The sequence below is a fragment of the Tasmannia lanceolata genome, unplaced genomic scaffold (assembly GCF_043159265.1).
Source record: "Tasmannia lanceolata isolate RefF3 unplaced genomic scaffold, GAP_Taslan_0.1 ptg000015l, whole genome shotgun sequence".
Classification (NCBI taxonomy): Eukaryota; Viridiplantae; Streptophyta; class Magnoliopsida; order Canellales; family Winteraceae; genus Tasmannia; species Tasmannia lanceolata.
In genome coordinates this window covers 50991730-51016737 of record NW_027518692.1, presented here as the reverse complement: position 1 = coordinate 51016737, position 25008 = coordinate 50991730, and the positions used below count along the sequence as shown (strand labels likewise).

Sequence of the window (25008 nt, the reverse complement as noted above, 5' to 3'; positions counted from 1 at the left end):
CTACATCACAATATTTGCTAATTGAGGGACCATTGCATAAGGCATTTCAGAGCTGGGCTATTGCATGTGAGAGCAGCAACACAGGCTCAGATAACTAGCAAATCCCCCGGAATGGTGCACATGCTCCTACATACGATGGTCTGTCCGCCCCCATATTATGTTTCAACGTTAGTAATTAGGGATTTGCTATGCAATTTAGCTGAAAGCCATTCTGAGGCTCACTTTTGTTGGAGACAGCACTGACACATGCGCCCTTTTTAGCAGATTTTGTCCTATTCATTTAATTTGTCTAAGGTGGTTATTCTCTGGTGCAAAAGTTGCAAAATGGCTTTCCGCGAAATTGCTTAGAAAATTCCACATAATTATTTCGCTTTCACTATTAATAGGAACACATGGACCCTACAAAACCCCACCCCAAAACCCCAGTAAACCCTTAATCTAATGTCCAGAACGACAGATTTAGCTTTTTTATAATTTTTTTTTTGGTGGTACCGAGGGAATGTGTGAGACCAATTAATATGTTTGCCTTTACTAGCCCTTATCTCATTTATTCATTAATATGATAATGAGATGGCCCCATGATGCCCTATGTGTAAGGGACCATGCCCAAGTCAAGTGGGATATGTTGTAGCTCCCCATTTTTCCTAACTTTATCTTTTTTATATGTTCAGGGTCTGGTCAAACTTCCCATTTATCAACTGTCCATGTGTTGTCCGTTCGAGTCATGGGTCGCATTAAGCGTAGACCTCAGCATAGAAAGAACCTTGGATGAAAGGGGAATGTATCTTGTCTGGCTTGCATGATTTTTTTTTCATTAAAGTATAAGAGGTTAAATAACGCCACTTACAACAACACCTTATGCTCTGTATGGTTGCCGGGTTTTTTTTGTTCCTGGGAGTTGTGTGGGAGAAAAAAATACCCTGGGAGATAGGTGGGGGAAAAAAAGTCCTAGAAGTATCCTGGTAAAATAAAAATCCCATGTTTGGTTATGTGGGAGAAAAAAATACCCTGAGAGATATGGTGGGAAAAAAAAAAACCTTTGTTTGGTTGCTTGAACTGTTGGTAGAAAAAAATTCTTCTCAAGCTTATTTTTGGTTCCTGAGTTTATTTTTGTTCCTGGGGTTATCTTGGGATGGGACGAAAAGGCAATCATTACAAAAGTGGGATTAAAAAATTCACCCCACAAGTAATCATTACAAGAGTAGGATTAAAATAAACCTAGTGCTAAAAGGCAACCAAACATGGGATGGGACCAAAATTTAACTTACTCTCCCACAAAACTCCCAGGAACAAAAAAAACCCGGCAACCAAACAGAGCATTAAGCTTTTGGAGTAACTGGTTGTTTCACATTACCAGAGCCAAGGTTTTGGGATCGGAACTCCTTATGATAAAACTCCACATATAATGCCCAACCTAAAAGAGGAGCCACATGTGCCATGTGTAGGCTAAACATAGAAGGAGGTGCGTCTTAAGGCTCTTAATACAGCTATGAGGCTCCTCCTTAACAGTTATTTTGAGCCCATTTAGGGTTCTGTCCAAAAGAAATCTAGATCGTTGATTTTGCAGACCTAATCTTATGGATAAGATGCTTGTACAGGGGTGTCTATAAGATCAGCGGTCATGATTTCACTCACACGCCCTTCTCAGGAGACTAAGGTTCATCCTTAGGATTGATCCAACCCTAGCATGTGCACCATTTTTCTGTCCTTCTACGGTAAGATGCTATTTGGATGGATAGGATCATCCCATCACTCATGACGTGTCATTGTCAATTGCGGGGCCCAACTATTGACAGGGCAAAATATTTAGGGAGGCCCTTGATTGGATGGTTAGGATCGTCTCGTCTCCCTGATCGGTGGGGAGAGATTTACGTTCAGGGAGGTCTAGTAAATTGGATTGGTAGGATTTTTCCCTTTCCTACAAAAACTGTGACCGGCCAATAACTCTAAGGATGCCACGTGTCATCGTGGTGGGCGGCAGGATATATGTTTTTTACCGCCGGCCTATCTTACAAGGGTGCGAATTAGCCTACAGGGCGTGCGGATTTATCATTTCCCCTTGAAAAATTGACTTTTGAACTCTGTATTAATACGAAGAATCGAAGATCCACTTCGTACGGATTTCTTCGAGATTAAGAAGGTCGTCTTCTTCGTGCACATCCTCGTTTCTATTGCAGCGAAAATGGCAGACTGTTCGATTTCCATGTCAATTAGGGTTTCGGATTGATCTCTCCAGCGAAAACTCACGCGGTAATCCGAATCCCCTGCCAAATTCTCTGGATAACGAACTTTTCAGGTTCCGATTTGATCCCGATACGCCCTAGAATTTCCTAAATTAGGGTTTTTAGGGTCTCTGAATGATATTTCGCATATTTTACCTGTTTATGAATAGAGGATTTCTCTGTTGGATGCAGATCGCTTGGTATCTCGGTGGAGATTGTATTGTTAGTTCAATTCGTTATTAAACTGTGTGAAATTCGAAAGATTGGGAATCATCGTTGTTGAATTTCTCGAGCTAGGGTTTGGAGCTGTTCGGATTCTGTTTCCATTTTATCGATCCGGCATTGGTTAGTGATCTTGTGCAGTAGATTGATATTCTCTGGATTTTGAATTTTTAAGATTTCAACTTGGATATGATTTAAGAAAGGAATTAAATTTCTCAGTATATTGTTTATTCATTCATTTTAATTGAATTGCAACAACCAAAATTCAGGTTTGGAGTTCTTCTTCTTCTTGGCCTTGAGAAGATTGTTTTTGTTTTTTGAATTTGGGGAGAAAAAGAAAAGGATTTTATGAGATTGTGGGCTTTGTAAGTGTCGATGCTTAGGACGGTTTTTTCAATTCTGAATGGATTCAGCAAGGAGTTGGTTTCATAAATTTCAATCTCGAGATAAAATGAGTAGGAAAAAGGAGGCAAAAGCTTATGGGAATGAAGGGACAGGGGCGGAACCTCCCACAACAGAGGAGGCAGCTTCAAACATCACGAAACAGAAGGTTGCAGCGGCAAAGCAGTATATAGAGAACCATTACAAGGAGCAGATGAAAAATTTGCAGGAGCGAAAGGAGCGGTATGACTTTTGGAGTTATTAATTTTCTACTTATTATGAAGAAATTTTAGAATTCTTGTAATCTATATACTACTTGGTCTTGTTTGATAAGTAAAACTTGTTCTCTGTGGTATTCTTTTTCTTGCTTCACTGGGTTGTTATGTTCCTACTTTGTCCATATGGTAGATGTTAATATTTTAGGTAGAGTTTGAGCAGAAAAGATTTCATAACTAATTTCAGAACTGAGAATGATGCAGGACAATACCTAATCTATGGAAAATCCTACACTCCTAATGGGATAATGGTTTTAGGAAAGGCTCAGGGTTAACTCAGAAGACTGAAAACTTCTAAAGGGACTAACCTAGGGCTGATTTAATGAAGGTTTAATTCACAGGCAGCAGCAGTATCGAGGCTGAGAATGCATTCAATAATTAGAAGGAACATAATTAGCCTGAAATAAACCTTATACAAATCAACCAATACATAAAGCTCTTTCAGGTGAATTGTTAATGACAAAATTAGGCCTAAACTATGTTTCATGCATGCAACCAATTAAAATAGCTAAAAGGTAATGTAAGTACCAATGAAATAGAAGTAACACAAGCATGAAAATTATAATATCCAATGAAGAAAAACAAAAAAAATATCCAGTAGTAGTAAAAGGCTCAAAACGGTCCAGTTTTGGGCTGTAAGGTATTTTGGTAATTTGGCAGATCTGGAATTTTGGTTTAATATTGCTGTCCAAATCTTAGGTTAAGGTTTAGAAGGTAAAAGAAAGGTTAATCTAGGGTTTAGGCTCTGATTTGATGGTAGGTTTAGGCTAGGGTTCACTAAAACTAGTTTTAGGGCTTGAAAAAGGGTGAAATTGCAATAAGGCATAAAAGGGGTTTAAAGTTAGAGTTCTTAGGTGCTCAGGCTGAGGCTTCATCATAAAAACAATCCCTCAAAATCTCATAACAAAATCTTGGAGAACAAGGGAGATCTATGGATTTTGGGTTTTCTGGTTTTAGGGTTCAAGAACAATGAAAATAGAAAATCTGATTTACTAACCTTGTTTATGTTGATTTGATTGAAGAAATAGATGAGAGGAGATGGGAGAAGAATGGCTCCAAGCCATCAAGAGGAAAAGAGAAGAAGAAGTCCAAGCCACAATAGCTCTTACAAAAAATTCTCAATTCTATTTAATATTCAAATGTCTTTTCAAATTGCTCTCATAAGATGTATTTATAAGAAAAGAAACCCTAGAAGATAACTTAAAGTTAAAAACTAATCTCAACCATTCATCTAATCCAAAGTAAACTAAGTAAAGATAAAAACTTACCTAAAATAGTAATCCCGTAATAGACCTTTAGCACTTCCTAAAAACACTCATATTCACACACATAAAATAAATTGGGATCAAATTTCCCTCTTTGTGAGAAGAGGTTTTATTAATTTTTGCTCAAATCACATCCAAATCATGTGATCTTGGGCCCATTATATAGGTAATTGAAAAACCTTTCTAATAATACCAAAAACATGCCAAACGGATGAGATTTGATGCCTAAAAAGTAAGCTACAAATAAAATGATGAAAATTGAAAGTAAATAATAAAAAAAAGACGACAATGTCTGTGACCCATGCTAGAGTCCCCGCCATCAATCTCGTCCACGTTTACGCTTGTAAACCTTGAATTCACGCCCATTATTGATGTCCCATAAGAGAAGAAGACGATGGTTGTGATGAATGGGGGGCTCCACGGTCAACACTTTTGGGGAGATTTCTTTCTGAATACAAAACTTATATTTCACTGATCCATTCGATAGTTGTATAAGGGTTCACCCTTAATTCCCGTCTTGATATTCAACTCGTTATGCTTCCCAATCTTGCAACGTTAAAGTTGCCCTCCCCGTGCGTTACGTCGAGGCCTTTGTGGCCATTGCCATGACATCTCCCACTTGGCCACATTGGCCAAGCGAATTCCTTTTGTGTTTCATTTAATTCCCTGCATTATAATTCAATGTCACACAAAACTTTTTGTTTGGGATATTTCTCCCAAAATTCTACCTTGATTTAGATATTTCTAAGTCCCACCAAGTCCACATGCTTGATGATTTTTGCACGAACTCCTTTTGTAAAAGTATCGACAATTATTCCGTCTAGGATATTTCTCCCAAACACTTTTTCCTTGACTTTTACACTTCTAAGTCCCATCAAGCCTACATGCTTGATGAATGTTTCAGCAAAAACTCCTTTTGTCAATGGATCGATAATCATAGGTACGTATATAACTTACCTTCATTTACTATTTTTCCACTATATCTCTAATATCGTGATAATCCACATGTATATGTTTTCCCTTAGAGCTATTCGCTCTACTGTATATCAGGTTTATTGTTGCATGATTATCATAATACAATTCTATTGGTCCATCAACCGGACCAAGGTCCAAATCAACCAAAAATCGCCTAATCCGGACAACATAACTAGTTGCCATGCTACATGCTATATACTCAACTTCCTCTGTGTATCTCGTCACAGAATCCTATTTCTTGCTAGACCAAGAAATAGCCACACCTCCAAATATGTACACATGTCCATAAGTGGACCTATTGTCATCTCTATCACCAACGAAATTCGGATCAGAGTAACCATGAACCTTAACCTTTTTCACTTAAAAAGTAAATTTGAGGTGCCAAGTTCCTTTAGTATGCTTCATTATTCTTTTAATTGCTTCCTAGTGAGCAGGACTGGGATTACTTTGATATCTGCTTACTAGGCCAATTGGATAAGCCAAATCCAGCCAAGTACACAACATCACATACACCAAGTTGCCAATTGTTTGAGCATAAGGAACATTAAGTTTTTCTTGCCCTTCATCCGGACACTAACTCGTAGACAATTTCTTGTCTATCACTAGGGGCGTATGAGCCAGATTACAATTCTGCATTCCAAAATATTTGAGTACCGAATTCAAGTACAATTCTTGGCTTAAACACAACGTTTATTCTTCTTGTCTTCGGTGTTTTTAATCCCGAGAACATAGGATGCTTCTCCCACTGATTCATGTGATCAATTATATGAGGGTTTGCCCTTAATCTCTGCCCTGATTGTCAACCTGTTACGCTCCCCATTCCTGCAATGTTACCGCTGCTCTCCCCGTGCATTACGGCGAGGCCTTTGTGGCCATTACCATAATGCATGGATGTTAAAACTTTTTTAAAACACATCGTGATTTCATTAAAGAGCAAACAATAAGAACTATGAAGATATCTAATCTTTTTACATTGCTTTACGCAAGTCTGTCAGCTAGTCTGTCAGCTACATTGCTTTACGCAAGCCTTGCTTTACGCAAGGCTCTCAGGATATGCTTAATGGAGATCGGCCTATCCATCTGTTCTCAAGCTAATTAGTAAAAGCACCCAGTCTCCACGTCTCTTGATTTTCTCCTTTCACCCAAGCTATAACATTAGCTGAATCCCCATCCTCTTCCAACTTCTTCTTGCTTTCCTCCTGAAAAACCCTCAACCCCGTGAGGAGGACTGTCACTTTAGTCTCATTAGAATCAGTTCTACTATAGGCCCTGAATACGATGTCAAAATATCTTCATTGGAGTTCTGAATAGGACCTTCAACAGCTGCTGATCCTATGTTACCAATAGAACAGCCGTTGAAGTTCAGTTTCACGCAATCATCTGCAAGTGGTTTCCATCTAGTTTGTTGGATTGCCTTGACCTGAACATCCAAAAATGATCCTTCCAGCCTCTAATTATATCGGAAATGATATACCGGAGCTCTCTTTTATGTTAGAGATCTGACTATCAATAGCTTTATTTTCAGCAAAATCCTGAAGATAGTACTTTTTTTTTTTCAATTAAAAGTTCTATTATTTCTCTTATTCCAGATAGGCCATATTATGGAAAATGCAGCAGAATTCCATAGTGTCTTGCCAAAGGGACCCAAACCTTTTGAGATTCCAAATCTTTTAGGGAAGATCAAGCTCACTCCAAACCTTCTCAAAACCATCTAGCAATTTTTTGCCATCGCCATTTGTTGACCTTAAGTTAATAAGAAGGTGGTTGGAATTTTCTTCTTCAACATATCACGTCGGGCATCTATTTGCGAGTTTGAACTTCCTCTTCTTTAACCAATCTCGAGTATTAATCTTCTCCAAGCATGCAGTCTAAGCGAAGGCAATGATTCGGGGCAGAACCCAAAGATTGCTCCAAAAAGTCGTAGAAGAATGTGTGGTATTGTTGAGGACCTTGAAGATGGATTTGGCCGAGTAGATAAAACTTGATAAAACTTCTTTGAAAGCTTGTCAACAATTGTTGGTCCATCTTCCGCAGACCATTTTTACTAGCATGACCTAGTAAAATGTCTTGATGAGTTTAGAAAATACCATCAAGACCTCCTGGGTCGGGCTCAAATGATGGCACACATCAAATTTTAGGATGATGCTCCTACTATCTAGCACACTCAGGAAATTATTGAGATCTAATTGAATATTGATGCTCAGGAGATGAAACCACTCTTAGGACAACAAAAAAGTTAAGTCCTGCATCAATCTAAAGTTTGTAATGCAAATTTGGTTCTTGTTGCAGGATATTTAACAATAGTCTCGTACAACAGGTTATAATATATTTTAAAAAATTAATGATATGTAACACTGCTGTTCTTGTTTATCTTCATGAAAGGGATCATGTTACTATCTTACTTGTTACAGATATGCTGCTGCCTTTGTTATAACCATATATACCCCATGTATAAACTTATTGCAAACAAGTTTTCATGTTTTTCTGTGATTTTTATCTTCCACAACTCTCTAAGTGAGTAGTCACCTTAATAAACTCTTGGGAATATTTTTTTTTCTTTCATGTTTTAACTCCAGAACATGTTCTACACTATAGCTGCACTGAAACAATGTGTGAAACAACCAATTACTCCTCCCATCCCACCCCCATAGCTGCCACTGCAATAGCCCTGTATTCTCTGTCCGGCGAATATAGATAGCTTCCCCCCTTAGCTAGGTACGGCTCTTTCGAGCAATCAATCAATCTGCTTATCGCTTCCAAATAAGTCACTTCCTGCTAAAAGTGGAGCTCTTTTTAGGGTGGACTACACGAGTGTGTGGCCCCTCTTTGCCTACACGTGGCGCATGTGGCCTCTCTTTTGGGTTAGCCATTCCATGTGGATTTTTAATATCGAGGAGGTTTGAACCCACGACCTTTGCTATGATACCATGTGAAACAACCAATTACTCCAAAAGCTTAAGCTATTAGAGTTGGTGTTATTTAATCTTTTATACTTTAAACAATGCTTGTTAATAGAATTTCTTTTTCAACTCATACAGAGAAAACATTAGGGGCTCTTCGGATCTAGGGAAACAAATTATAAAAAAAAATCCATGAAAAAGTAATTCCAGGGTTTAGTAGGGTTGCAATTTCCCCAGAAACTGGGTAAATTTTCAGTTTTAGAAAATATTTTCCATGGACAATGAGTGAAATAAATGCTAGGAATTCTTTCCAAGGAAATTTTTCATTGCAAACAGCCCCCATTGTTCACGTAAATTTATGATGTTAATTTCTGATAATAATCTATCTGTTTGTTGTGATGAGAGTTGTACAATCTTGTTTAAATATGTTGTTTTGAGGTAACGTAATGTAAGTAGGTACCATTAAAAGAAAAAAAGATAATGTATATGTCATCAATGCACTACACGTGCCAACTAATATCATATATATATATATATATATATACTAGTATGCGGGACCCATGCTCTGCATGGTTGTAAACTAATGGGCCCCCATCACATGGGTACATGAGCTGTAACATGGTGGGCCCGTGCTATGCATGGGTTTAAAGTGGTGATACCCAAACAATAAAAAATGATGTGCAAAAGGTGGGCCCTATCCACTAAAGAAGGCCATGTAAAATGGTAGGCCCATGCCGTGCATGGGTGGGCCCTATCCAATAAAGACCCGCGGGCCACCCGTGCTATGCATAATATGTTGCTCCTCTTAAGGTCCCCCGAATTCGTAAATATTTGTAAAAGTGCCCGCATCCGTAATATCCTCAAAAAAATATTCAGGAAAAGTATTGTTTTTTGTAATTGTCATATTAGTATACCTCTTCTTTTTAGTTTTTTCCGTAATTGTCATATATAGGTACCCTTTTTCCGTAATTTTTCCAAGGCAAAACGTCACTATGTGGACTTTGTCCACTTGTTTTTTAATTAGAAACGTATAAAGGAGGGGGATAGGATGGAAATTATGTGGCTTTAATGGGTGCCTTTGTAATTCTCAAGTGAGCATTAAATGCTAAAAGAGAGAGCCATCATTACAGGTGGAAAAACTTTTCCCAAATGGCTTTCCCGGAGAAGACGAATGACAAAATGGAAAGTTACGTGCATAGTATATATATTTTTGAATGGCACTAATATCATATGATTATCTGAATAAAGTATCCAGAGCATGTCTTGACTTCCATTTTGATTTTAGAATGCATTATTTTGTGTTTAATATGTTTAGAATCTTTCGAACTGTTCATGCAAGTTACGACCAATCTTCATTGTCTCTTATGATCAGACTGGTGAGAAGTGGATAAAAATGTGCCAACTTACTTTGGTAAATGCTATTCCTTCAAGGGATGTTATATCTGGACTTCCTTGTCTTGATTACAGCACTCCTCACTCTATTGAACACTTCTTTGATTGGATGTTGATAGCTGTTTGGGAATTGACATCCTTCAACAGCTAACTAGAAAAGTTTAAAATAAAGATAGAAGTGCTATTAGTAATGCAAGGGAGTCCAGATATAATTTCCCTTCTTTAACTGGTTGAATGTTTTTTCTATAGAAACCCAACTTTCTCTTTACACTGATTTGGCTAATGGTGGTGCATAAGTTGCTTCCTCCACATATACGTAAAATGTACTTATCAAGGCGATATATATTACGGGGAGACTTGGAGAATATTATGAAGAAATAGTAGTTTTGGATGCTAAACCTTTTTACACATGCCTTTGTTTTCATGCAGACGCTCGATCTTGGAGACGAAGCTGGCTGACGCTGAAGTGTCGGAGGAAGATCAAAGCAATCTTCTAAAATTCTTAGAGAAGAGAGAAACAGAATACATGCGTCTTCAGAGGCATAAAATGGGTGCTGATGATTTTGAATTATTGACAATGATAGGGAAGGGTGCATTTGGGGAGGTTTGTTATATATAAATCTTTTAATTTATTTCTTCAAATCATGATGGTCGTTTCAACTTTCGCCATGCCTTTTTCAGAAGCTTTGTAGTGTTAGTCATTGATATTTTCCGTGTGCACATACTATTCTTTCTTGTGTATCACATTTTGGTTTCCCATTTAATTTTCTTTCCGTTGTGCAGGTGAGAGTTTGTAGGGAGAAGACAACTGGTCATGTGTATGCCATGAAGAAGCTGAAGAAATCAGAGATGGTTCGTAGAGGCCAGGTATATCCTTGTAACAGCCATGTTAGTATATATTATTATTTATCTTGCATATATATATGTGTGTATATATCAATTTTCTTTTAAATATTGGTTCAGGTTGAGCATGTTAAAGCTGAGAGGAATATTCTTGCGGAGGTTGATAGTGATTGCATTGTCAAACTTTATTGTTCTTTCCAAGATGAAGAGTTTCTTTATCTTATTATGGAATATCTACCTGGTGGGGATATGATGACTTTGCTGATGAGGAAAGATACCTTGACAGAAGACGAGGCCAGATTTTATGTTGGGCAAACAGTTCTGGCCATTGAATCCATTCACAAGCATAACTATATCCACAGGTTTGTAGATGGATATTCTCAACTGTGTTGATGAAAGCAAGGTTTGAAATTTTGGTTTTGGTATCGGTTTCGGCTGTGGCCAAAACCGAAATTTCGGCCGAAATCTGGGCCGACACCGAAATTTGTACTTTTAGTGTCGGCCCTGGTCGAAATCCGAAATTTCGGAATTTTGGCCAAAATTTAAAACCATGGATGGAAGTATTGACATGCTTTGCCTGATTAGATTGGATCAATAGGATTAACCCTTGCGTAAAACTTTTTGGCAGAGATATCAAGCCTGACAATTTGTTACTGGATAGATATGGTCACATGAAGCTTTCAGATTTTGGACTAAGTAAACCATTAGATTGCAATAATTTCCCTAATTTACATGAAAAGGATATTGCAACGGGAAACAACTATAATGGGGTTCTACAAAGTGATGGGCGCTCTGCACCGAAGCGCACACAACAGGAGCAACTGCAACACTGGCAAAGGAATAGGCGGATGCTGGTAAATACCCCACTGTCACGAGTTAATTCTTTGCAACTGTCCAAGACGATTCTTGAAAACACAATGTGTTAGTTTCGTTAGAGTGCACTCATATTTGACTGTCACAAGTATCTCCGATATTTTCCAAATATAGGGATTTTATTGCGATATTTTGATGAAACGACAAAATCTCGAAATAATCCCGAGAATTTAAAAAATATAGCGATATTTTCATTTACTGCGATAATATCACAATATTTTTACGGTATTTTTTTAATTTATATATTTTTAAATTATTTTATTATATGTATTTTATTTTATCGTTTTTCCCTGACATAAACCCAAAAAATAAAAATAAAATTAATATATCCCGAGATTTTCCCTTTCCGAGAAATTCCCGAGAACGATATTTGTGACATAGATATTTGAGGCTCTGTAACACGGAAACTTATATTGTCTGTGTTCATGTTGACCTTTTCTTTTAGTGATGACATACACAGTTTGGCTTTCCCATCATGGAAAAACCTTATTTGTCGTTTCTGTTGTTATGGGCATATTTTAGATGTTTGTGTATTATCTTGGATATTTTTATATGATTAGATTTTTATAATATAGTAACTGAGTTGTTGTGCACTAGTGTTAGATGTGGATTTCTATTTCCTAAGCTTTTGTATGATTTTATTGTCACAGCTTCTGTATGTTTTCTGTTTGCCTAAAGCTGTGGATTCTTGAACTTTCCAGGCTTACTCCACAGTTGGTACACCTGACTATATTGCTCCGGAAGTTTTGCTGAAAAAGGGCTATGGAATGGAATGTGATTGGTGGGTAATTTATATCTGTTCTCTTTTTTTTCCAGACCAGTACATTTTTAGTTATGGTTCTTTTCTTACCATAGGTGGTCACTTGGAGCTATTATGTATGAAATGCTTGTGGGTTATCCACCATTTTATTCCGATGAACCAATGTCAACATGCAGGAAGGTAAGTGTGAAGTTCATGATGCTGTATTCAAGTATTTTTATCAAATAAGTTCCACGTACAGCCCTTCTGTCTAATTTGAAAATTCACTAGATCTGCATGGATCCTTTTTGTTTATGGTTCACAGAACATCTCGTAATCCTTTTCTTGTCATTGCTAGCAGTTGGTAGACATTGCTCTTTATGCTTATGTTATAAACTTATAATATACTGCTAGCCTAGTAGGCTCACTCTACGACCTTCTTCATCTGTGCTTAGGCTTGGAGCATGATTGTTGGTTTAAAATATGCAAACTCCTTCATTTTGTCAAGTCTCTAGCTCCCATTTTTTCCCATTATAATTTTTTATTTTGGGATTCATACCACATGTACTGTGGAGGATTTCAGAACTGTTAAATATAATAGGGGATTTCCTTTTCTTAATGTAGAACTGAGATGTGCTTGCTTTGTTGGTCAGCAACCTAATTGAATGAAATTCGGTCATCGCCAGCTGAGTTGTAGGTACAATTTTTTGGAATATTCCAAAGGGAATAGTGTTTCTGCTCGGTCGAGCAGATAACTTATCTGCTTAGTCGGCCAGAAACACAGTGGACCCACATTGTTTGGATGATCCAAAGCATTCATTTGATAGGACCTGACATAGATAGGGTGTGCCCAAAAAATCAGCTCCATAGGATCATTCTAACCCTTCGATTTGTGGAGGTTAAAAATGGACAGATTTGTGGAGGTTTATACCCGTCCTTTTTAACCTCCACAAATCAAGGGTTGGGATGATCCTATGGAGCTGAGTTTTTGGGCACACCCTATCTATGTCATGGCACATCAAATGAATGATTTGCATCACCCAAACAATGTTGGCCCCCACTGTTTCTAAGGCCGACTAAGCAGATAGTGTATCTGCTCGACCGAGCAGAAACACTTTTCTGTATTCCAAAATGTATTTGTTGGCGATTTGGTGCTAGTGAGACCTCATAATACTCTTATACTGAAGGCCTGGTCCATATTGTTCTTGTTCAAACTTCAAAGTTCAGACACTTTAAGCATAATGTAAATTCCCCATAGTTATTGCAAATGAAGCTTTTTAGGTTTGCAAGCTAGAATATGTCTTCCATGTGATCACGTCATATCATTCCACCTATACTAAAAATAATGATATTTTCCTTGTGGATTTTTCATGCCTCTTTTTATTTTTCTCTATACAGATAGTAAACTGGAAGACTCATTTAAAGTTTCCTGACGAAGCAAATCTATCTCCAGAAGCCAAAGATCTCATTAGTAAACTCCTATGTAATGTTGGGCAGAGGCTGGGAACAAAAGGAGCAGAAGAAATAAAGGTGTTGTGTGGTGTGTTCTATTCTAAGTTCTTTGATTGGCTTTGAAAACACAACGACATCATGAGAGAATCATTTGGCTGATCCTTCTGCCAATTTCAGGCTCATCTATGGTTTGAGGGCGTCCAGTGGGACAAATTATATAAGATGGAAGCTGCTTTTATTCCTGCGGTCAATGATGAGTTGGATACTCAAAATTTTGAGAAGTTTGAAGAGGTAGAAATGTCTGTCCCCTATTTACTAGTCTTGTAGATCCTTCTGCTTGTCATTTTAAATTCTTGACCTCATGTTCTTATCCTGCTTTCATGGGTCCATGTTGCAGTCTGGAAGCCAAAGTCAATCTTCTTCAAAATCAGGACCTTGGAGAAAGGTATGCACTTACCAGATATAGTTGGAGTTACCCACTTCTTCCCTTCTAAAGATTTTCCATCTAATGTTCATAATATCCTAAATGGTTCTTGGTATCTTATTAGCTTGCATTGCTTGGTTACAGTTGCATGTCTCACTGATGTTATTGATGATGTTGAAAAATCTCCATAGCCCCAAAGAGTTGTTCTGCCTGTTAAATGATGTTAGAAGAGTCGCCCTCAACAAGAATGTGACAGCTGTCCCTAATATTATTATCCCCCTTGTGATAGATGTCTTGGGTGTAGTTGATTGACCAACCGTACTTTGGCTATCGTACGTGGAGCTGTATTAGGTTTTTTCGACGTTCTCATCGGAACACGCCCCAAGTAGGATTTGAACCTACGACCAATCAGTTAACAGCTGACTGCTCTACCACTGAGCTACTGTGGAACAACGGACTTAAGGAAGCCGACTCTCATTCTCTTGACCAACCTATGACCAAAAAATGGGTTCATCACTTTTTTATTCCTACACACTGGGAGAAAAAGTGATGATAGCAATCCCCTTTGCCTTCTGGGCCGGAGAGCCTCCCGGACAAGGGGGCGGGTGGGGAGTCCACATCTGAATACATTTCTATTTGAACTCTGTCCCTAATATTAATATCCCACTTGTGATAGATGTCTTGGGTGGGATAACTATGAAATTTCTGCTTAGCGCTGTCACAAAGTAAGATTAAACTCTTAATCTCTCTAACAATCCATGCCAAGGGTCTTACCCTAAAAAATCCACCAGGTGCATTCCGACCAAAGAGTCCATAACACTGCGAAGGGGATCATACACCAACCCCTTCCCACCAAAATGTTCACAATTCTGTTCCTCCCAGAGGGGCACGAAAGGGGATGGAAAAACCCATGAGATCCCAACAAAGGCAAGGATACGGCTTCACACAACTCTTGCTACCCCACAATGAATTATAATGCGGTTGGTGAGCTCTTCGTCCCTCTTGCAAAGTGCACACCTACTTACCAAATAGCATTGTCTCTTAAGGATATCACCACCACCTAACCAAAACCTTGGACCTTATGTGGAATACTTGTCAACCACAACTTAGACCACTAACACAAAAGTTGATGGCCACTAGCCAAGCAACGAAAACAAGGTGGAACAAAAAACTTGCCTCTTAGATCCGAAGCCCAAATCCTCCTATGCCATGGACAACACAAAAATAGTCTCAGGGCTACCATGGAGGAGGAGCAATGCCTAAATCTCCTCATCCTTGAGGTTACAAAGACAAAGTAGAATGAAAAACTCTCTAGAATGATCCGGAGCCCAAATCTTTCTACGCCATGGACAACACAAACATAGTCTCAAGGCTACCATGGAGAAGGAGCAATGCCTCATTCTCCTCATCCTTGAGGTTGCAAAGACAAATTAGAACGAAAAACTTGCCAGAAGGATCCGGAGCCCCAATCCTTCTATGCCATAAACAACACAAACAGTCTCAAGGCTACCAAGGAGAAGGAGCAATGCCTCAAATTCCTCATCCTCGAGTTTACAAAGACAAACCCACCACGAACGACCCTCCCCCAATCTCTCATAGCAATCAATAACTCTAATCTCCTTCTCAGACACTACCCTATAAAGACTCTGATAAGTACAACAGAGAGAGTAGAGGACTGTTACCCAATCATTTATCCTAATCTCCTTCCCCTGTGTCCCTTTGCTTCCCTAAACCTTCTAAATGCTAAAAACTCAACTTTGTACGGATGTCCACAACCCTGAGCCCCATTCCTCCCTTATTTTCCCAATACTGTTCATCTCCAAAGAACATCGTGCTCCTCTACCAACCTCTACAACCAATTACAAGTTAGCATTGTTCCTTAGGTAAATGTTTCCAAGTCCAAACCTGTATCTGATTTTGACTGACACACGGTCTGTAATTTGATAAAGACCTTGTCTTATCGTCCTTCCTATCCCAAAGAAAATTTCTTTGGAGCTTCTCAATTCTCTCTGCAACTGCCAGTCTGCCACCATCATCTTTAAAAGGGGACATAATTGATCAAAAGGTTGGCTAAGGTGGATTTAATAAGAGTGATCCAATAAATGAAGATATGGCTTCTTTTGGCTTTGTTGTTTTCCTAAATTAGTGAGATGATCAATTGTTATGTCAAGACCGTTGAGAGGATTCCTTGAACAACTCCCAAGATATCCGGCAAGTGTTGATGCTTGACATGAACTTTCAGTAATGAATGTTCATGTAATCCAATGCGGCTTGGTACTTGATGATAAAGTTCATGTCAAGCATCTTATTTCCCAAAGCATCGCACCAAAGGAACTGGAGGCATCACACCAAGGGTATCAAGCTTCACACCTATGATCGTATTAGGGCATCAAACCAAAATCCATCATAGAGAAGTTTTCCTCAATTTTGCGAAAGCAAGATGTCTTTTTGTTCATTAGCATAACATGTAGGCCTAAGGGTATACAGCGCCCCCCCTCTCTCTCTCTCTCTCTCTCACACACACACACACACACACACACACACATAGAGAGAGAGATTTCACTCAAACTTTTAGACTCACCCTATAAATCAAACGTAAGACATGTGGGCCCCTTTAACTTAAAAACCCTAACTCTAAAAGGTTCTCACACAAAATATCCAGCAAAAATAAAACTAACGCATGTTGTAAATAGTGGCGTATATAAAAACATGGATATATCCATACTAAAATATAATATATTTATATCCCTACGAAGCACTAATTAGGGGTCCATCGTTATATTTAACCCTATCTTGTTCTTCGTGAAGGATTGTCCCCATCCATGCACTGATAGAGCTAGAATTGGTTATCAACGACAAGGTTGTCAGGGCGGGAAGCGAAGCTGGAAGCAAAGGTTCTCCTCAATGGTGGGAAGTGTGAAGCGTGAAGGGTCGGGGAAGCGACGGGGAAGCTACAGGGAAGCGCAAAAGGAAATGGTGGGGAAGCGACGAGGAAACGCGAGGGAAGCGATGGGGAAGCGTGATTCAAGAATAAAGGTGAAAAACTCATAGAAACAGCCTATCTTTTCTATTTTTAGAGAAAAATATAAAGTACCTTTATAAAATTTGTAATGTAGCAAAATAACCCGGTCCAAAAAATTCCTTAAGCCTCTTAGAACATCCAACAAACATCTGTCATGCAATAATAGCTAATATTTGTGCCCAATGAAGCGGCATCTACCACAACCTTCTATTCAAGGCTACCAAATAACTATTATTCCATGGAAAAAAGAAAGAAGAAAAGGATGGTGGGTTTTGATTTCTTTGTATTGGCTTTTGGATGGCTCCTTCGGTTGTAGCCACTGGGGCCAATAGGATCCCTATTCGTGACAGAGGGGGTTCTCGATGGTATGAAGTTGGTGTGGATTCTAGATTTGGGCGAGGAGATGTTCTACTCGAATGGAATCATGTGTTAAATAAACGCTCTGCTCGTATGGAGAAGGCCAAGGCTCGTCGATTAACTGGCGGGTGGGGAGATTGGTGTTGTATTAAATGTAAGTTTCAGAACTTTCAGCGAAGGGTAGAGTGTGGGAAATGTAAAAAAATCTGGTCTGGGTTAGATTTTAACTTTCCGATGGAAAATCGGTTAAACCGGTTGATGAACGGAGGTCCTCTGAGAAATGTCAGGTGTAAGGGCATCGAGCCGACTAGGGGTGGCCCTGAGGCATTAAGGAAATCATCTGGTATTTCCTTGCAAATGGACTATGTTTCTCTGAAGTCTATTTGTAATGCCGATTTGAGCCTATGGGGTAAAATCAGAGTGGGATGGTTCGGGAATGTCCCTGCATTAGAAGAATGGCTTATGAGAAAAGGTGGATTGGCTAACAAGTATTCGTTCATAAAATTGATTCTTATGAGGTGATGGTGTTTCCACCGACAGGTGTTAATATTGAGAATATTCAAAAAGTGTGGCAATATGCTGTGAATTCACCTTTTGTGGATCTTTTACCTTGGACCTTAAATTTCCCGAGGGTGGGGTCGCCGGATTGGTGGAAATTTACGGAAGTCCCGCCGGAAGCCTGGGATTCTGAAAATTTTAAGGCGTTAGGAGCAATAATTGGCAAAGTTCTTCTTCTAGATTCCTCTTGTGAATCTGGAAAAGGTTATACTTGCGTCCGGATTCAGATTGCAGCTGTGGGTGATACTGGAGAATCTATGGTGATTCCAGCTTCAATGAATGGTGCGGTTATGTGGATTAGGGCTGAAAGAGAGGCTTATTTATCTCTTTCAGAATTAGGGGAGAGTAATGGTATTAGTTCAGATAATTATGAGGAATCCTCTGGCTCGGTTTACGGGGATAGTCAGGTGAGTAATTCTGGTTCAGAATTCTGTGTGGAAGAAGATGAGGTGGAGTATGTTAGCAGCGTGGCTAATCGTGCGCCAGAGGTGGAGCAAGTTAGCAGTGACGTGTGTCGTGATCCTGATGGGACGCAAGTAAGCGCTTCATTTGAATTTCAAAATGTGTCTCCACCTGTCTACAGATGGAGGAGTATTTGTGGATCTAATGACACGTGTTTTATCCAAAGGCCAAGATTATCCTGGGAAATTAATAGCTTTGAGGATATTATCGAGGCTCTTTCTCCTAGATATACGTGTATCTTTACCTCGAGTGTAGCGCCTGGAACTCGTGATTTGAGCCATATGGGCCTAGTTCCTCACCCCAGTTCTATTGGGCCGGCATCTATGGGCCATTTGGTTCGTTCTAGTCCTTGTATTGACCCCCATTGCATCACGCCTCTTTCGATTATACCCGTTTTCCATATGCGGGCCCAGCTCCTCACTTCCTTTTCTGGTGGAGATTCTAGTCCATCTCGGGTTTCTTTTGACCAAGGAACATATGCCTCTAATTTCTCTGGGAAGAGCCATGCTTTTTCTAAGTTGTCTAGGCGTTTGGTGTTTGAAGAGGTTGACGATCCTTCTCTCTCGAGATTACAATTGGTGGACGGGGAGGCCTAGGATAACTCAGGAATATGCAAGGAGGTGTCGGAGATTCCTAACTCGATCAGGAGTTTGATTGTATATGATCCCCCTCATAGGATCCAAAGGAGTGATAGTTCGGCAATGCCCATTATTCCTTATCCGGTTGGTTCAGATGGCGTATTCGGATCACCTGAGGACATGGTTTGCAATTTGGAGGCGGATACTGTAGAGATTCTGGTTACCCACACGGTTATGCTAAGTAAGAAGCTTGGTTTTATATATCCAGGCTTTGAAGGAGACTTTAGGCAAATGATTAGAGAGGCGGAGTTCCGTGATCAGAAATGCGGCAAAGTGTCGGGGATCCAATCTTCAGGAAATCTTAACAGAAAGGAGAGGGAGTTAAAAAGGCTGAAATCTGCTGTCAACTATGAAGGAATTTCGTCTGGTAAAACCAAGTTGGTGGGTCTTTCTGACCAGACCGGAAGAAGCATCGTAAAAAGGGAGGGAGGTTCTCTAATAAAGGTGATTAGATGAAAATTATGTCTTGGAACATTAATGGTTTGGGGTCGTTGGAGAAGAAGGTGCATCTAAAAGATATGGTGGTTAATCAAAAGCCTGATGTTGTTTGTATCCTAGAAACAAAATTAGGTTCCATTGATAGAAGGGTGGTTAGGAGTGTGGGAGGTTGTGCAAATTGGGATTTCTCCTGTATCGAGTCTATTGGGGCGTCTGGGGGTATTCTTATTATGTGGGATGGCTCTAAATGGCAAAGCTCAAAGGTTCTGAAAGGCAAATTTACTCTCTCTGTTTTATTTCGAAAAGTAGAGGATGCTTCTTTGTGGTTTTTTACTGGGGTTTATGAGCCTGTTGTTGGGGGGGAGAAAAAGTTGTTGTGGGAGGAGCTGGAGAGAGAGTAAGGGGTTCTCTGTCTGATCCTTGGTGTATTGGAGGTGACTTTAATGAAATTAGATTGGTCAATGAGCGTGTGGGGTGTAGGAAATCTAATTTGAATATGCGGTTGTTTGCTGATTTTATTGCCAAGTATAGCCTTGTTGATTTGCCTCTATCGGGCGGAAGATTCACTTGGAATAGAGGGGAGAGCCATAGTCGCATTGATCGTTTTCTCATTTGTCCTAGCTGGTTGAATTTAGTTCCTGAGGTGTTTCAAAAGATTATTCTTCGTTCTGTTTCGGATCATTGCCCGCTGCTGTTGGATCCGCGTCAGGAGTCATGGGGTCCTAAGCCATTCAGATTCGAGAATGCTTGGCTTTTGGAACCTGACATGGAGCAGAGGTTGGGTGAGTGGTGGTCTTCCCTTTCAGTGCAAGGTATGTGAAGGCTAAACTAAAGTTGTGGGTAGAGGAGTCTAAAGTAGCTAAGTTAGCTACAAGGCAGTGGCTGGAAAATTTCTTGAGGGAGGTTGAATTGAAGCTTGAGGTTGGTTTGGCCTCCGAGGTTGATAGCGTAAAATTGGGTTGCGCTAAAGAAGAGCATAAAGGTATTCTATTGAGGGAGGAGATGTCTTGGAAACAGAGGTCTAGGGTGAAATGGTTGTTAGAGGGGGACAGGAACTCCGCATATTTTCATGCCATGGCGAGCGCCCGTCGCTGCGTCGAAGGTGCAATACGATATCTGTTCTTAATGTGGATGGAAGGATGCTTGAAGACAAGGAAAGTATTACTAAAGCTATCATCGAATTCTATGGGTCATTGTATTCTTCGGAGGCTGTTACTCATCCTATTCCGGAGGATGTGATATTTAATGCGCTCTCTCTTGATGAAAGGAACTTTTTAGAGGTTCCTTTCGATGAGGATGAAGTTAAAAAAGCTGTGTTCTCGATGAGTAAGGATAAAGCTCCCGGTCCTGATGGGTTCTGTTTAGCCTTTTTTCAAGCCTGCTGGGAGTTTGTTAAAAAGGACATTATGTTCTTCTTTCAAGCTTTCTTTAGTGGGTCGCTGCTGGATCGTAGTACTGGTGCCACATTCATTTCCCTTCTTCCTAAAATTGAGGGCGTGGTTAAGGTGTCAGATTTTAGACCTATTAGTTTGGTGGGTTGCCTTTATAAATTGCTTGCAAAGGTTTTGGCTGAGTGGCTTAAGGTGGTGATGCCTTCTGCCATATCTGAGGTTCAAAGTGCCTTCGTGTCCAAGAGGCAGATCCTTGATTGTGTTCTTATAGCGAATGAAACTATTGATTCTCAATGGCGGTCTGGCTCTGGAGGAATTATATGCAAGTTGGATATGGAAAAAGCTTATGATAGAGTGGACTGGAGTAGTTTGGATTATATTATGGCGCGGATGGGCATTGGGGACCGTTGGTGGGGATGGATTCGATGGTGCGTTGAATCAGCCTATTTTTCTGTGTTGATCAATGGCTCTCCAAAGGGTTTCTTTAAATCCTCAAGGGGACTGAGGCAAGGGGATCCTCTCTCCCCTTTTTTGTCCGTTATAGTAGCTGAGACATTGAGTAGGCTGATGGTTTCGGGAAGAGGGATTGGGCTGTTTCAGGGCTTTGAAGTGGGGAGGGATAAGGTGGAGGTGTCCCATTTGCAATTCACTGACGACACTCTGCTTTTCTGCCGTCCGGATGAGGCCTCTATTGTGAACTTAAAGACGACTTTGAGATGTTATGAATTGTTCTCTGGCCAGAAGATCAACTTCCATAAATCGTGTATGTTTGCTATCAATTTGACTTTGGACCAAGCTTCCTGTTTTGCATCGATGCTTGGGTGTAAGTTGGAATCCTTACCTTCAAAATATCTGGGTCTTCCTCTTGGGGTTGGTTGACCTGGGAAAAACTTATGGGACCCGGTGGTGGAGAGAATCGAAAGGAGACTGGATACTTGGAAGAGGAATTTAATTTCAAAAGGCGGGAGATTGGTGCTTGTAAAGGCGGTTTTGGCCAATATTCCCACATATTTCCTTTCTCTCTTTAAATGTCCAGTTAGTGTGGGCTTGAGGATTGAACAAATTCAGCGTAGATTTCTGTGGGGGGGTTCCGGGGATTCTGCGGGTATACCCCTTGTAAAATGGGAGGAGGTCTGCTTTCCTTTTAAAAATGGGGGGTTGGGGGTTCGAAGAATAAAAGAATTCAACCAGGCTCTTCTGGGAAAATGGCTTTGGCGGTTTGGAATCGAGAAAGATATGTTCTGGGTGAAAGTGATTTGTAGCAAGTACGGTTCTACAGTTGGCAAGTGGGATTCGGGGGATTCGTTTTCCTTGAAAGGGTTAACTGTTTGGCGGGACATTATGAAAATTTGGCCTAAATTTGTTAAGGGCACCAGATTTAAGATTTACTCTGGGGATCGAGTTTGGTTTTGGTTGGATGCATGGTGCGCGTCTGAGCCTTTGAGTTTTCTATTTCCGGAATTATTCAGGGTGGCTCTTAATAAGGAAGTTCTGGTCAAAAATTTCTTCGTAAGGGAGAATGGGAGTGTGGTGTGGATGCCAGCCTTTCGCTGAAATTTCTTCGAGAGAGAATTGGAGGCTCTAACTCATCTATTCCAAATCATAGAGTCGTGTTATTTAAAGAGATCTGGGGCTGATATGCGAATTTGGCTATGGGATAAGTCTGGATTCTTTTCTGTTAAGTCTTTTTATTCGCACATTCTTATTTGTCCTAATCCTTCTATGGTGGCAAAGGTTTGGAAATCTCTTTGTCCCCCCAGGGTTTGTTTTTTCGGATGGGCAGTTTGTAAGGATAGGATTCAAACCATTAACTTCCTTAGGCGAAGGGGGATGATGCTGATTGATCATTGCCCTTTATGTCTTTTGGACGGGGAATTGGCTAGTCACCTCTTTATGCACTGCAGTTTTACTCGATCTGTCTGGAATCTGATTTTGTCTAGGTTCGGCTTAAGCTGGGTATTTTCCTCCTCAATTTTGGATTTACTTGAAGCTTGGGAAGGAGTTCCCTGGAAGAAAAAAGGGAGAATTATGTGGCATATGTGCTTGTTTTCTTTGTTTTGGGAGATTTGGAAGGAAAGGAATGCTAGAGTTTTCGAAGGGGTTCACAAACCTGCGCATCGAGTGTACGTGAATATTATTGCCTCTGTTATTGCTAGGGTAAGGTGTTTACCCTCTTTTAAGTTTGTGTCCGCCTATGATTTATGGGAAGGCTGGAGTATCATCTGCTTGGAGAAGTCATCTTGTCACAAGGTGGTGCAAAAGTGGACCCCGCCTCCAGCGGGTAGCCTGAAAGTTAACTTTGATGGGTCTAGCTTCGGTAATCCGGGTCCGGCGGGTATTGGTGGGCTGTGCCGCAATTCTGGTGGTACATCTCTTTGGGCTTTTTCAGGTCCTCTTGGTGTATGTGATTCCAGTGAAGCTGACGTTAGAGCTGCTTATGAGGGTATCAAGCATTTGGATAGGAGGGTCCTGGATTCATCCATTGTGGAGGGTGATTCTTTAAATGTTATTAGATGGCTTCGGGGATCTGCTAAGCCCCCATGGAGATTTTGGTCCATATTCGATGAGCTTGATGACTTAGTTGGTGGGTCATCCATCGTCTTTCAGCATGTGCGCAGATCTGCAAATGGTGAAGCGGATTGTTATGCCACGGAGGGTGTTGAGAGGGAGGTGTTGGAAGTCTTTGATTTCCTCCCTCCTTGAGGGTGCTTGTATTTTTTGCTTTTTGCTTTTTGGTTTTAGTTCCTGCTTTTCTGTTGTTTTATCTGTTCTCCTTGGTCCTTTCTTTGGGTGACCTCCTTGGTCCTCCCTTTTTATATATTTGGTTGCCTTTCAAAAAAAAAAAGAAGTAAATAACTAATATTCCCTGGAAAAAATTTCAAGGCTGCCAAACATCCCTAAAGTGATTGAAAATTATGCAAAGAAAACATACCTAGAAACTGAAACAATGAAAGAGAATACATATAAATCCATTTGAAGAATAGAAAGAATCAAGTTTATAGAAGATGAAACTTTGAATACATGAGATATGGATCAAAATTAGGCCATATTCGTTTCAGATTATTGTCTCAAAATTACAGAAGAAGAAAAACGGAAATAAGAAAAAAAAAGATCAAACTACAGAATATAAAGAAAAGTAATGGATTACAAAAGATTATAGATTATAAAAAAAATATTTTCTACATTACAGAAGATTACAGCTTACAAAATATAAAGAAAAGAATGGATTAAAGAAGAAGAAGAAAGATTACAGATTACAGAAGAATAAGAAACGAAAATAAGAAAAAAAAAAGAAAAAAAGGAAAAAGGCATAGCTGCGTCTTCTCTTCTTCTTCTTCTTTCCCGACAAGAACGAGATAGCGAGGGTGGGCGTGAGAGAGTCCGAGAGATTAGAGGGAGAGTGACAAGAGTGTCTTCTTCGTTTTAGGGTAATAGGGTTTAGAGACGAGGAGAGAGAGATTTCGAGTGTTAAAATCGATTTTAAAGGGTTAGGGTTTAGGTGAATTTGCCCAAATACCATAACCCTTTAAACCTTAAAAGTCATATTTAAGGGGTACCTTCCGTAATTTTCAAAAAATAAGAGGGGAAACGCGATTCCTTTTGTTAAAGTATAAAATATTAAATAACACCATCTCCAACAGCTTAGGCTTTTGGAGTAATTGGTCGTTTCACATGGTATCAGAGCAAAGGTCTTAGTTTCAAAACTCCTTGATATTAAAAAATCCACATGTAATGGCCAACCCAAAAGAGGGGCTGCATGTGCCACATGTAGGCCAACCCTAAAAAGAGAGGTCACACATGAGGGGGAGTGTTAAAGTATAAAATATTAAGTAACACCATCTCCAACAGCTTAATTGGGAAACTTGATTCCCACGAATCCGAATCGCGCTTCCCCAAAATTGTGGAAGCGTAATGCTTCATGTTTCGGAAACGCGTTATCAGGAAACGCATTCCCCCCTCCATGTCACGTTTCCTGCTTCCTTGATCAGTGATTACGTGTACTACTTTATCCTCTCCAATCTCCTCAATCAAGTCATCAACAAGATAGAACATTAAATCTCCATCCTTGATGGAACCCGAAGCGACAACTGATTATAAAAATCATGTCCATGCTGGACTATTAACAAGAAAATTAATCAAGCATCTATTTTTCCCATCTGCTCGTGCTTCTTATGCACC

General features: G+C 39.8%; 1 protein-coding gene across 3 annotated transcripts in view; it reads left to right on the top strand.

Annotated features, from left to right (window-relative positions):
* Window positions 1-2097: 2097 nt before the first annotated feature.
* Window positions 2098-25008, top strand: part of LOC143892258 (uncharacterized) — a 28934-nt gene continuing 6023 nt past the window's right edge. Inside the window, exons 1-12 of one of the 3 annotated variants that reach the window (XR_013255464.1) lie at window positions 2098-2296; window positions 2415-2567; window positions 2714-3068; window positions 10062-10236; window positions 10416-10499; window positions 10596-10837; window positions 11104-11329; window positions 12050-12129; window positions 12204-12288; window positions 13486-13627; window positions 13717-13830; window positions 13937-13984. Coding sequence is in view for 2 of the 3 variants with exons in the window: in XM_077396745.1 (XP_077252860.1) it covers window positions 2848-3068; window positions 10062-10236; window positions 10416-10499; window positions 10596-10837; window positions 11104-11329; window positions 12050-12129; window positions 12204-12288; window positions 13486-13617; window positions 13717-13830; window positions 13937-13984 (1407 nt within the window). In the remaining variant the exon portion in view is untranslated. Of the gene's footprint in view, window positions 2297-2414; window positions 2568-2713; window positions 3069-10061; window positions 10237-10415; window positions 10500-10595; window positions 10838-11103; window positions 11330-12049; window positions 12130-12203; window positions 12289-13485; window positions 13628-13716; window positions 13831-13936; window positions 13985-25008 lie in introns of those variants that run through there. The other 2 variants (XM_077396745.1, XM_077396744.1) reach the window with 2 other exon arrangements.